Source organism: Salvelinus alpinus, chromosome 26, assembly GCF_045679555.1.
Source record: "Salvelinus alpinus chromosome 26, SLU_Salpinus.1, whole genome shotgun sequence".
In the NCBI taxonomy this organism is placed as follows: Eukaryota; Metazoa; Chordata; class Actinopteri; order Salmoniformes; family Salmonidae; genus Salvelinus; species Salvelinus alpinus.
In genome coordinates, this window is record NC_092111.1 from 13,757,718 (window position 1) to 13,771,021 (window position 13,304).

Genomic DNA, 13,304 nt, shown 5'->3' on the forward strand with positions numbered 1-13,304 from the left:
CTACAGCTCCGCGTTCAACACCATAGTGCCCTCAAAGCTCATCAAACAATAAGCTAAGGACCCTGGGACTAACACCTCCCCCTGCGACTGGTTCCTGGACTTCCTGACGGGCCGCCCCCAGGTGGTAAGGGTAGGTAACAACACATCCGCCACGCTGATCCTCAACACAGGGGCCCCTCAGGGGTGCGTGCTCAGTCCCCTCCTGTACTCCCTGTTCACTCATGACTGCACGGCCAGGCACGACTCCAACACCATCATTAAGTTTGCCAATGACACAACAGTGGTAGGCCTGATCACCAACAATGACGAGACAGCCTATAGGGAGGAGATCAGAGACCTGGCCGTGTGGTGCCAGGACAACAACCTCTCCCTCAACATGATCAAGACAAAGGAGATGATTGTGGACTACAGGAAAAGGAGGACTGAGCACGCCCCCATTCTCATCAATGGGGCTGTAGTGGAGCAGGTTGAGAGCTTCAAATTCCTTGGTGTCCACATTACCAACAAACTAACATGGTCCAAGCACACCAAGACAGTTGTGAAGAGGGCATGACAAAACCTATTTCCCCTCAGGAGACTGAAAAGATTTGGCATCCTCAAAAGGTTCTACAGCTGCACCATCGAGAGCATCCTGACTGGTTGCATCACTGCCTGGTATGGCAACTGCTCGGCCTTTGACCGCAAGGCACTACAGAGGGTAATGCATACGGCCCAGTACATCACCGGGGCCAAGCTTCCTGCCATCCAGGACCTCTATACCAGGCAGTGTCAAAGACTCCAGCCACCCTAGTCATAGACTGTTCTCTCTGCTACCGCACGGCAAGTGGTACCGGAGCGCCAAGTCTAGGTCCAAGAGGCTTCTAAACAGCTTCTACCCCCAAGCCATAAGACTCCTGAACATCTAATCAAATGGCTACCCAGACTATTTGCATTGCCACCCCCCCCCTCACCCCCACTTTTACGCCGCTGCTACTCTCTGTTATTATCAATGCATAGCCACTTTAATAACTCTACCTACATGTACATATTACTTAAATTACCTAGACTAACCAGTGCCCACGCACATTGACTCTGTACCAGTACCCCCTGTAAATAGTCTCGCTATTGTTATTTTACTGCTGCTCTTTAATTACTTCCTTTTATTTCTTATTCTTATTTGTAATTTTTTGAACTGCATTGTTGGTTAGGGGCTTGTAAGTAAGCATTTCACCGTAAGTTCTACACTTTTGTATTCGGCGCATGTGACTAATAACATTTGATTTGATCCCTCACCCTGGACCCATCTTACTCTACCTCTCTCTTCACTGCCTCTGCATACGACACCTTCTGCACTACTCTGATCCTGGCAACCTCAACCTGCCTTTCTCTCATCGGATACCTCTGATCTCCAGCGTCATGGGTACCCCTACAGTTTACACATGTTGGGTGGTCCTTTGCATGGGGGGATGTAAGTTTCCTTTAACAATCAGTCTTCCAGATACATGACACAGGAACCTTGGTATAAAACTCTTTAGTAATAAAATGCAATTGCAGACAGAGATTCACATACAGAATACCTCAGTAGTCTATAGTAAAGATCTGTGTGGCGAAACAGGAGACAACGCTCCTTATACTAGTTGGTGTGGACAACCTACTGTCAATCATACCTAAACATTGTTGCATTGGATTAGATACAAAGTATCTAAGATGAGAAAAACATGTCTAGACTGTGGTTTCTCACTCTACTATCTCGGCCTTGAGCCTGCGTGACTATCAGCAGGTGCAGACAATTCTCAGCCTGAGAACTAAAGCAGTACATCTCCATTTACCCAGTACTTTTCCATCATTGCGCATTGCAAGCATACAAAGGTTATCACATATATACACAGTAATCATGGCATTGGTGTTCCCAGTTGTCTTGAACTCACTGAAGTCTGAGATTTCCCAGTTCCGAGTTTCTAGTTTTTTTAACGGGCAGAAGTCATGCTGAATTGACAGCATGGCCAATGTATTCAACCTTGTCTGGCCCATGGTGTTGGATGTTTATCCTTTTTAAGCTTGGAAAAGAGACCCTTAAACCCAGATTTGGACCACACACCCACTCCACTGAATAGCAGGCTAGTGATGCTTTGCAAGGCTTGCAGTTAGCCACTGATTCCTTTCAAACCACTCATTGTTGAATTTGCCATTTCCAACTTGTTGTGTAATGTTTATGTCCAATGGCCGATGAGCACCGATACATTTTATCTATAATTTCTCTTCATATGACAAGGATTGAAAAGGATTTGCCAGTAGATTGTTGACTTGATTCATGATAGTGACTGCTTGTCTAGCTTGCTAGCTAAGAATTTGATGTTGACATGATCAGTCCAATCAAAGCTACGGGAGATATAATGTGATTTGACTTCATTCTATCTGTATAACGTGATTTGACTTCATTCTATCTGTGGCCAATGACCTCGAGACTTCTTGGATGGGCACTTCTAATGTAACTCTATGGCAGCACCCAAGGGGCTTGAATTTACGAGCTCTCCCCCTAGATTCTGCGGGGATGTAGTGTCCCCATGAGTGACAGAACACTGAGCCAATCACTGCGCAACTAGAGAACATTATCAACCCCTACGCTCTGTATTTTCTGCTGGCTGCCCCACCACCACAGAAAGCACTGAGCTAGGCTGAAACATCTGCATTTTGGAGCTGCCTTACTCAAGAAAGCATTCAAAGATGTATTTTTTTTTACATTGTTTGCAAACTGATATGTGACATGTATTAATGACAAAATAACAAGCAAAACAATTTATTATTATTATTTATTTTGCTAAACAGGTGGGGCTCAAAACAGGTGCCCTGAATGGTGGGTCCCCACTGAGCCTTGTAAGTTCCAGTCTCAGCCCTGTGATTACACTTTCCTCCCTTCTCTCCCTGCCCCCACCTTTTCCCGAATCTTATACAGGTGCCTTCCCCTTTCCACAACTGTTGCCATTTGTTTTTAACCACTGTTATCATCAACCCATTGGCTTCTGATTTACTGATTGACAATTCCATGTCAACATTAGGATGTTTAAGAGCCTGCTTGGTGATAACATCCACCTCCTCATTCCCCTCTACTCCCATATGAGCTGGTACCCAGAGGAACATCACAAATACCGATGGGTTCATTGTGTAATAGTAAGCAGCATCATCTGGATGTGTGCAACAACAGTTCAACATTCACCTTCTGCTACCATTTCTGTCAAGCCGTCTACGCATAGAGTTTAACGCACATGTTCGATAAATCCAACGTATGCACCACACCGAACGCACTACAACCCCATGCTGCAAGGCAAACGCAGTGTTCCAATGGAAATAAATGTACTTCTGGTGTGATCGTATATATATTTTTTTTTTACAGAAATGTTTGGAATGCCTTGGCGATGGACTGGTTGGTGACCACTATTTCACAGACTTCAGTCAATTAACAGAACCTGTGAAATGGTCTAATTAGTTTGGGTCATTGGTTAATTAAATTCACCTGGTGCTCCATTAGCCTAGGCTATGAAAACACCACGTGGGTTGCCCAGAAAAACCTGCAATTTAATACTACGGTCATTACGACGTTTTTAGAAAGGGCTTTGGTTGAAAATATACTAATAGGTTTGGCTCGAAGTCTGTCGCACATTGTTTTACCAGCTTAAGTTGAACGTTACGCACACAAACTATCGAAGCTTTCTGACCATGCATGCATCAAAGGCAGGTGTGTCTCTGCGTAACATTGCTCTGACTCCTGAAAGGATTCCTACCTTTATAATTCCGTCAAAGCTGCGATCTCCCCGTGCACAGCTAGATTCAGAAACAGATCAGTCAAGACTGCTGTCCCCGAGCAGCCCCAACCAACACCTGTCTGCATCTACTCCGTCCTCTCGGGTCCCTCGACTACCATCGACACCAACTATGAGGGTCAAGCTTCACCGAAACCTCTCACCGGGAGAGGACCTATCTGACCCATCCACCCGAGCTGCAATGTCCCTGCCACACGTCGACAAAGTCACCACCTCATACGGCTTCCGCGCACTCGCCCAGAGTCCATGTACGCGGCGAAGGGAATCGCTATTCCACAAGGGTGCGACGACCACAGGACCTTCCTTTGAAACCAACATGGACTGTCGCTCTCGCACAACTCGTCCAAGTTCTTCTGTAGACGTTGGCGACATGTGCAGGATCACAAGCACCAACTCCAACCTGGTTGACGTGCCCCCGAGCACGGCAGCCCCTTCCCCGTCTGTTCAGATTCTGAAGACTGGTAGAGCGGCTGGGCTACAGGTACTGTTCACCAAACCTCTCGCTGCTTTGAAAGCCTTCACACCAGTGCGTAGACGGCAGGACCAGGTCAAAACCCATGCATGGTCGTAGGAGTGTTTGGGGCCCATTTTGCTACGACAGTGCCAGTCCAATTTGTTTCAATCCAAATGTATGTAATTTTTGTGAGCTTTGTCAAAATAAATATATTTTAATTTGTGTCATCTTTCCATTAAGACTATTTTTTTTATGTCTACTTTCATCTTTGGGGGATAGGCCTATTGTCAATATCTGAATGTAACATTTGGATTGTCGACATACAGCATGCCCTTGCTCATTTCCCGTAATGAGGCAAGTAAGGGTGCAAGCCCAGCGGCCATAGGCTTACTTATCAGAATCCCATGGAAAAAGCTGAAGTAAATGTTTTTCACAAGTCATATTTAAATGATCCCTGTAAAGAAAAAAAGGTATCTTCTAAAGTAGAACTTTATTTCAGGGCAGTGGGTTGAGTATTTCATATTCTGTTGATTTATTCATCTACATAACAGGAAAGTCTTAAGTTCTTATATTACTGATTGTTCTTCCATGGCTGCGCAGTGCCAAATAGTATGTCTGCTTTGAGTCCTTTCAGAAAGGACAGCTCTACGTTCTAATGATTTATATTTGAGAATGTTTAATGTTAAAAGGCCTTAAACCTAATTAAAACCCTATGTCTTTAAGTTGCTTGCTCTTTCTAACCCCACCCCTCTGGCAGAACCAGGAAGTCGCTCCTACAAACTTTCCCCCCTCTTTCCGTTGTGAAAGAGAAACTGATTTGAGTCTGAGTGAAAACCAGTCCAAATGGCTCAACAGGGAGTTCTGCTTGACCAGGATCAGTTCTGTTGTTCGGTCTGTCTGGATCTACTAAAGGAGCCGGTAACTACTGGCTGTGGACACAGTTACTGTAGGAGTTGTATTGAGGGCTGCTGGGATCAGGATGACCAGAAGGGCGTCTATAGCTGCCCCCAGTGCAGACAGACTTTCACTCCAAGACCTGCTCTGAGGAAAAATGGCATGTTGGCTGAGGTGGTAGAGAAACTGAAGAAGACAGGTATCCAGGCTGCTCCCCCTGTTTTGTGCTATGCTGGACCTGGAGATATGGCATGTGATTTCTGCACTGGGACCAGAAAGCCCTCATGTCCTGTCTGGTGTGTTTGGTGTCTTACTGTGAGACTCACCTCCAACCTCACTATGATATTCCTGGCCTAAAGAAGCACACGTTGGTCAAAGCCACTGCGCAACTACAGGAAAAGATCTGCTCTCATCATGACAAACTGCTGGAGGTTTACTGTCGTACCGACCAGAAGTGTATCTGTGTGCTGTGTATGGATGAACATAAAGGCCATGATACACTGTCAGTAGTAGCAGAGAGGACTGAGAAACAGGTAAGACTAGATCAACTTGTTGGTAAATCTCTGATTAACATCTAATCAGTCCTGGCTGGCTTAATACTATTTATCAACCTCAAACATTGAGTGCATGGAGAATCTAGGTTAAAATCTACAAATGTATCACCATTTTACAAAGTCAAAAGCCATTGCTATTCTTTTATTTTTATTTAACTAGGCAAGTCAGTTAAGAACAAATTCTTATTTACAATGACGGCCTACCAAAAGGTAAAAGACCTCCTGCGGGTACTGGGGCTGGGATTAAAAATAAATATAGGACAAAACACACATCACGACAAGAGAGACAACACAACACTACATAAAGAGAGACCTGAGAAAACATGGCAGCAACACATGACAACACAGAATGGCAGCAGCACAACATGGCATCAGCACAACATGGTACAAACATTATTGGGCACAGACAACAGCACAAAGGGCAAGAAGGTAGAGACAACAACACATCCCGCGAAGCAGCCACAACTGTCAGTAAGATTGTCCATGATTAAGTCTTTGAATGAAGAGATGGAGATAAAACTGTCCAGTTTGAGTGTTTTGTTGCAGCTCATTCCTGTCACTAGCTGCAGCGAATTAAAAAGATGAGCGACCCGAGGGTGTGTGCGCTTTGGGGACCTTTAACAGAATGTGACTGGCAGAATGAGTGTTGTATGTGAAGGATGGTGGCTGCAGTAGATATCTCAGATAGGGGAGAGCGAGGCCTAAGAGGGTTTTATAAATAAGCATCAACCAGTGGGTCTTGCGACGGGTATACAGAGATCACCAGTTTACAGAGGAGTATAGAGTGCAGTGATGTGCACTCTATACTAATCTAAATAACCTTTTATGAGTTCACATTTAGTTTAAAGGGATAGTTCACTGTAGCTCCACTTTTTCTCCACAGACACAGCTGGGGATGAGTCAGCAGAAAGTCCAGCAGAGAGTCCAGCGGAGAGAGAAGGAGTTGAAGGAGCTCCAACAGGCTGTGGAGTCTCTCAAGGCAAGTACATTATTATTGACCAAAAGAGATGCACCGTGTCACTTCCTTCTTCCAGTCAGCCAGTGAGAGATGACGTTTCAGTCCCCCTGAGCACCACTGTGGGGAACAGGCTGTCTTGGCTCCAAGTTAGCTAGGGAATACAGCATGTTGCTTAACACAGAGCCTTCTCTTCTCTGTCTGTGTGTCCAAACAGCGCTCTGCACAGGAAGCTGCAGAGGACAATGAGAGGATCTTTACAGAGCTGATCCGCTCCCTGGAGAAACTGCACACCGAGGCGAAGGAGCTGATAAAAGCCCAGGCGACTGCTCAAGTGAGTCGTGCTGAAGGACTCCTGGAGCAACTGGAGCAGGAGATAGCTGAGCTGAAGAGGAAAGACAGTGAGCTAGAGCAGCTCTCACACACAGAGGATCACATCCATTTCCTCCAAGTAACTACATTGCAATTTGCCTTGTTAGGAAAGGAGGAGTTAGATAAACCTTGAAATGTATTACACAAGAATAGAATAACAAGAGCATATTATGCTATTTACAAAAGGCAATATTATGTATTTTATTAATTCTACATGAAAAAGAAAAATGTTGTTACAAATATATATTTTAAAATGTATTTTAGAGTGTGTCACCTGCATGGGGCTGACGCTCCTGTCGTCGTCCCACTGTGTGTGTATTCCCCTGTGGAAGCCTCCTCTGATTCCTCTAGGAGACGAGGCCGTGCTCTCCATGTCACTCTCCTGAAATGTCTACAACACACACAAAGTTCAATAGTCATTTTAATATATATAGAGATATATAGAAACAACACATGTTCTATTTAAAGTATTGAAATATACAATCATAACGCATCTATGACATTCTAAAATGTGATAAAGCTGAACCACTTTGTTTCGCTTATTTAACTACAACAATGACTCCGTAAGCATGATGAATGCCTTACAATGCATACATTTTTTTTTCTCAATTCAGGCCACAAGCTCACAAGACACAGCCAAATCCTATGACTCTCTTACATCTTCCGCTGTCTCGTCCTCTTCCTCTTCGTCGGGGCAGTACTCTTCATCAGAGGAGTCTTCCTCCGCTAGTTGAATGTCAACAAACTGTTGGGCCTGAAAATGGACAAGCACTTCAGCCTTTTCTAGTATGATGCCATACTTTCCAGTTAGGTATTGAGTGTTTGATACCACACTTTAACAGCATTAGCAGGACGATTGATTGTTTTTCATTGGTGGCGGCAGGTCGCCTAGCAGTTAAGAGCGCTGGGCCAGTAACCGAAAGGTCGCTGGTTCGAATCCCCAAGAAGGTAATGTGGAAAGATCTGCCGTTCTGCCCTTGAGCAAGGCAGCTAACCAACAACAACTGCTCCCCAGGCGCCGATGACCTGGATGTCGGTTAAGGCAGCCCCCCGCACCGCTCTGATTGAGTTGGGTTAAATGGATTCAGTTGTGCAACTGACTAGGTATCCCCTTACCTTCTTTTTATTGACCTTTTTAATGGGTGAGATGTTCCAAGTGGGAATTACCTGAAATTACACAAAGATTGAATTACAAGAGGCTCAATAGCATAACATGGCAAACCTAAATGTATGCTAAAACGCACACACTAGAGGCAGTGAACTCACCACTCCTTTTTCTACCACTTCCTTGAACTTGGAACGTGTCATCTTGGGTTCCTAAGAGGTAGATGAGAAAGATGTTAAATGAAAGTGCGCACAGAGACTTGAACGTATCAAGAAGTCTTCATTTGGACATGGAAATGCAATGGTTGACACTCACAAAGACAGGCACGGCCTCCGTCTCATTGATTGCGGCTTTCATCATGGCCACCACATGCTCATTGGTGATCACTTCCTGTGGGTCAAAGGTCAAAAAGGTTTAAAACCAGGCTTACAATCAGTCTGAAGAAATTCGGCTTGTCACCAAAAGCACTCACAAACTTCTACAGATGCACAATCGAGAGCATCCTGTCGGGCTGTATCACCGCCTGGTACGGCAACTGCTCCGCCCACAACTGTAAGGCTCTCCAGAGGGTAGTGAGGTCTGCAGAACGCATCACCGGGGGCAAACTACCTGCCCTCCAGGACACCTACACCACCCGATGTCACAGGAAGGCCATAAAGATCATCAAGGACAACAACCACCCAAGCCACTGCCTGTTCACCCCGCTATCCCCCAGAAGGCGAGGTCAGTACAGGTGCATCAAAGCAGGGACCGAGAGACTGAAAAACAGCTTCTATCTCAAGGCCATCAGACTGTTAAACAGCCACCACTAACATTTAGCGGCCGCTGCCAACATACTGACTCAACTCCAGCCACTTTAATAATGGGAATTGATGGAAATTATGTAAAAATTTACCACTAGCCACTTTAAACAATGCCACTTAATATAATGTTTACATACCCTACATTACTCATCTCATATGTATATGTATATACTGTACTCTATACCATCTACTGCATCTTGCCTATGCCGTTCTGTACCATCACTCATTCATATATCTTTATGTACATATTCTTTATCCCTTTACACTTGTGTGTATAAGGTAGTAGTTGTGGAATTGTTAGGTTAGATTACTTGTTGGTTATTACAGCATTGTCGGAACTAGAAGCACAAGCATTTCGCTACACTCGCATTAACATCTGCTAACCATGTGTATGTGACAAATAAAATTTGATTTGATTTGATTGGTTTGATTTGATTTTGAAGTCTGTCTGTATTTGTCTGTCAGTATGTGAGGTTGTAGGCAAACTGTTTTTGTAGGAAATCAATACTTCCACAGTCCACACTAGCTGCATAAGGAACATTGGCATGGTTGCAGCTATGAGTGAGTTAGTGGTAGGGTCGTAGTGAGTGGTCCCTCTCTGCACTCACATGAATGATGTTGCGGACGTTGGCCGTGGTCAAGTTGTGTTGTCTGGACTTGTTCTCTAGTTCACGGTCCAGCTCCCTGTCAATCTCCACCTCTGGACTGGCCCCTTCCTGCTCTCCGCCCCCCACCTCTCCGTCCGCAGCTCTCTTCTTCCTCTTTACCCCTCCTTTCTTCCTGCTGCCCTTGTGTCCCCCGCCCTGCCTGTCATCTGACAGAGAAGGAGAGAGAGTCAATCAGTCTTGCCCTCCTACAGTATGCTTTACTCGTACTATAAAAGGAAAATGGTTAGCTGAGCTAACTTCAGGATCGATTGTGGATAAGGTCCTGCTCCAAGGTCATTTTGTGCACCGTTCCTTACCTTGTTCATGTTGTATACAAGATGTGAGTACTGTTTCAGGATTAGTTGCTAAGGGCGGGCAGTTAATAGATATAGGTTCTCCTCACCCATAGTGATGACCAGGTCTGAATCCTCTTCTGTCTGAGGGGGGCACTGTGCAGGGCTGCATTGGCCTGCCTCCTCTTCATTCTCTACCTGACCTGGAGATCCTGCAAAGCCAAGAGCCTCACATATTTACCTATATATCAATTGCTTAGGTAGGAGGCAGAAAACATAGATAAAACGTATCATTAAAAGCTAAGTGTGAAGTGAGAACTACTCTCCTTTGCCCCTGTCTCCCTTTCCTCTACTTACCCTCATCAACAAGAAGGTCTGAGCTGGGAATCTGGCCATGACTCTTGAACCTGGGAGACCGTCTCCATGGCGACGATGTCCCATGGATCTCCGGGCCTCTCTCCTCCGTTGAAATGGTAACGATGGCACTGGCCTCTGTTGTGAGTGGTGATGATGCATTGTAGGATGCTGATGTTCTAGTAGACTGTAGTTTCCCTGTCCTAATAGACTTGGCAGGGCCGCCTTTGAGAGAGCTGGACTTGCGTTTGCGGACCAGACTCATTGTGTAGTACCATCTGTGAGATTGATTGAGAACAACCATGGAAAGAGTTTACGGTGTGCATGTATCACTATGCTCTCCCTATCCTTGTGTCCTCTGGACCCTTTGCTCTGTACTGGTCTGACAAGATGGGGGGGGAGCCATATGGCAGAATAGAATATCCTAGCTCGTAAGTACAGATAATTCGATTTTACCTGTCCAGTTGTCAGCTCAGATTGGTTTAAATGAGACGCACACTATATACTATGTTTTGTACACATATGGCCACTAGTGTTAGCTAACGTTACTCCGACTAGTATTAGCTAACACTCAACGCTAAATGTAAATACTTATCTGCCCAGCTCCTTCTGTAAAGTACTTACGTAAGCTAACGTTAGCTAGAGGTGGTATGTATGAACACGTTTGCACGTTATCTTCAGTTGACAAATGTTAGCTCTTACTGAGTGAGTGGTGCTGGCCATGGCATCAATCAGTGGCAATGGCATCCTCATAGTGCCAGTTGTTGTGGTATGACGGCTAGCAACCTAAGCTAGCTAGCTAAGTAGCTAACAAACTGCCTTTGATACTAGCCTGGAAATTCTTCTCAACAGAACAACATTTAAACAAACGAATTTCCCAAAAGGCGAATAACGTTACTATGTTCAAATTAATTGATGAATAGGAGCTTTCAAAACAACACATTATCTTACCCGCCACAACACCGCTAGCTCCATCAGCAGAAAACGCAGAAAACTACAACTAACATTATGTTTCCGGGTGCAACACTTAGTTCATTCCTGTCAGAGATACTTTTAAGGAGATGGGAAACTCCATTGGAATCGTATTAACTCCCATTGTGTCCGTTGCCCATGCGACGTCAATGGGCCGCGCGGTGCATTCTGGGCGATTCTGTGACAAGGAGAGCTCTCCTTCAAGGAGGGAATGAGAGTCTATTGAGCGCTAGCTCGAAAACCCAACATTAGCATGAATTTCGTCAACAAGAAGTACAACATTACAAATATTTTCAGAGATGTGAGATAATTGACTTGCTATATGTAATATTGTATAGCTTTGGAATCGTGAAATTACGCACTTTTGAGGAATACGCACTTTCTTGACTCATACACTGAGAAGGAATAGAGTCCCACAGTGAGGTCATTATACCCCAAAAAAGGGAAATGGTCCACATTTTTTTTTCATATTTCCCATAGGGTATTTTAGAAACACTTAACACTTGTAGGCTTACGTGACGTTTTGATAACCATGTAAATCTCTCTCGGACAAGGTGACTTTTATCAATTTATTCGGTTCTACTTACTCTCAGATTCGAAAATGCTAATTAGCATCTACATAGCTGACACCTTTGCTAACAGGTATTGTGACAATTTAAAACTTGCACAAGACAGTTCACAGAATTGTCCATTTAAAGAAATGTTGCCAATTTTATACTTTTTAAAATTTATTTTACATTTTTTCATTACTACATTTAGTTAATATTAGATGGTTAATCCAGAGATTCTTACCTTTGCCTCGATTCGGCAGTCTCGTCCAGATCATCATGGCATTTGTAGTTCTTTATCATAGCCACAGCTAATTAGCATTTCATTTTGGGGGGTAAGCGAATATATTGATAAGTCACCTTATCTAGAGAGATTTACAAGGTAATCAAAACGTTACGCCAGGGTAAGCCTACACGAAACACAGCCCTTATTTTAAGTGTTTCTAAAATCCCCTATGGGAAAAATTTATGGTGGAAAAACAATTGGAACATTTCCCTGTTTGACTGCTAGGTTGTATGGGTATTATGACTCATACTGTGGTACTCTATTGCATGACGATCAAATTAGCAACCGCAACATAGCATGACAAAGTGAACAGGATTGGTCGACAGTCTGCTGGGTGGGGCGTTATACCTTCTTCCATTTTTTGGCCAAAGAGATTCCTATCTCCTCCTTGATCTAATATCTCTGTTCACATCCCATAAAGTGCCATACAATGCTGCTGCTGCTGCTGCTTCTTCTTCTTCTATAGAATGGTGGTCCTCAAACAATTGTTATAGGTGCATGCTGCCACCTACTGTATTGGCTGTGTATCAGCCTACTTTTCTAAAATCAGCTGCCACCACAACATCTGTCATCTGTGATTTACGTCCCATTCCTGCAGTACAATTGACAACCATAGCCACGAACGCCAAAACAAACAACCTTCCTGAAGCACATGTTATTCCTATCTCTCTCTATTGGCCTCAGACTACTCACAAGGATCCTGGTCCCGTGTGGCTCAGTTGGTAGAGCATGGCGCTTGCAACGCCAGGGTTGTGGGTTCATTCCCCACGGGGGGACCAGGATGAATATGTATGAACTTTCCAATTTGTAAGTCGCTCTGGATAAGAGCGTCTGCTAAATGACTTAAAATGTAAATGTAAAATGATCCTCTTAGGATCAGGCTGGTCATGGCTCACATCAACACCATTATCCCAGAAACCCTAGACCTACTCCAATTTGCATACCGCCCTAACAGATCCACAGATGATGCCATCTCTATTGCACTCCACACTGCCCTTTCCCACCTGGACAAAAGGAACACCTATGTGAGAATCCTAATCATTGACTACAGCTCCGCGTTCAACACCATAGTGCCCTCAAAGCTCATCAAACAATAAGCTAAGGACCCTGGGACTAACACCTCCCCCTGCGACTGGTTCCTGGACTTCCTGACGGGCCGCCCCCAGGTGGTAAGGGTAGGTAACAACACATCCGCCACGCTGATCCTCAACACAGGGGCCCCTCAGGGGTGCGTGCTCAGTCCCCTCCTGTACTCCCTGTTCACTCATGA

General features: G+C 44.6%; 1 protein-coding gene across 1 annotated transcript; it reads right to left on the reverse strand.

The window, feature by feature from the left end:
• Window positions 1–5,808: 5,808 nt before the first annotated feature.
• Window positions 5,809–11,316, reverse strand: LOC139554753 (GON-4-like protein). Its single transcript, XM_071367852.1, has 10 exons — window positions 11,180–11,316; window positions 10,232–10,506; window positions 9,985–10,086; window positions 9,543–9,748; window positions 8,447–8,521; window positions 8,293–8,343; window positions 8,143–8,193; window positions 7,685–7,780; window positions 7,301–7,417; window positions 5,809–7,039 (listed from the first exon to the last, which is right to left on the reverse strand). Exons 2-10 carry the CDS (start codon window positions 10,491–10,493, stop codon window positions 6,830–6,832), a joined length of 1,170 nt encoding a protein of 389 aa, XP_071223953.1. The 5' UTR covers window positions 10,494–10,506; window positions 11,180–11,316; the 3' UTR covers window positions 5,809–6,829.
• Window positions 11,317–13,304: the final 1,988 nt, after the last annotated feature.

Coding starts and splice junctions, on each gene's coding strand:
- LOC139554753 (XM_071367852.1), bottom strand. CDS start 10,493: ATGAGTCTGGTCCGCAAACGCAAGTCCAGCTCTCTCAAAGGCGGCCCT. Junction 8,344..8,446: donor CGGAGGCCGTGCCTGTCTTT/GTGAGTGTCAAC, acceptor TCTACCTCTTAG/GAACCCAAGATGACACGTTC. Junction 7,418..7,684: donor AGGACGAGACAGCGGAAGAT/GTAAGAGAGTCA, acceptor TGTGTGTTGTAG/ACATTTCAGGAGAGTGACAT.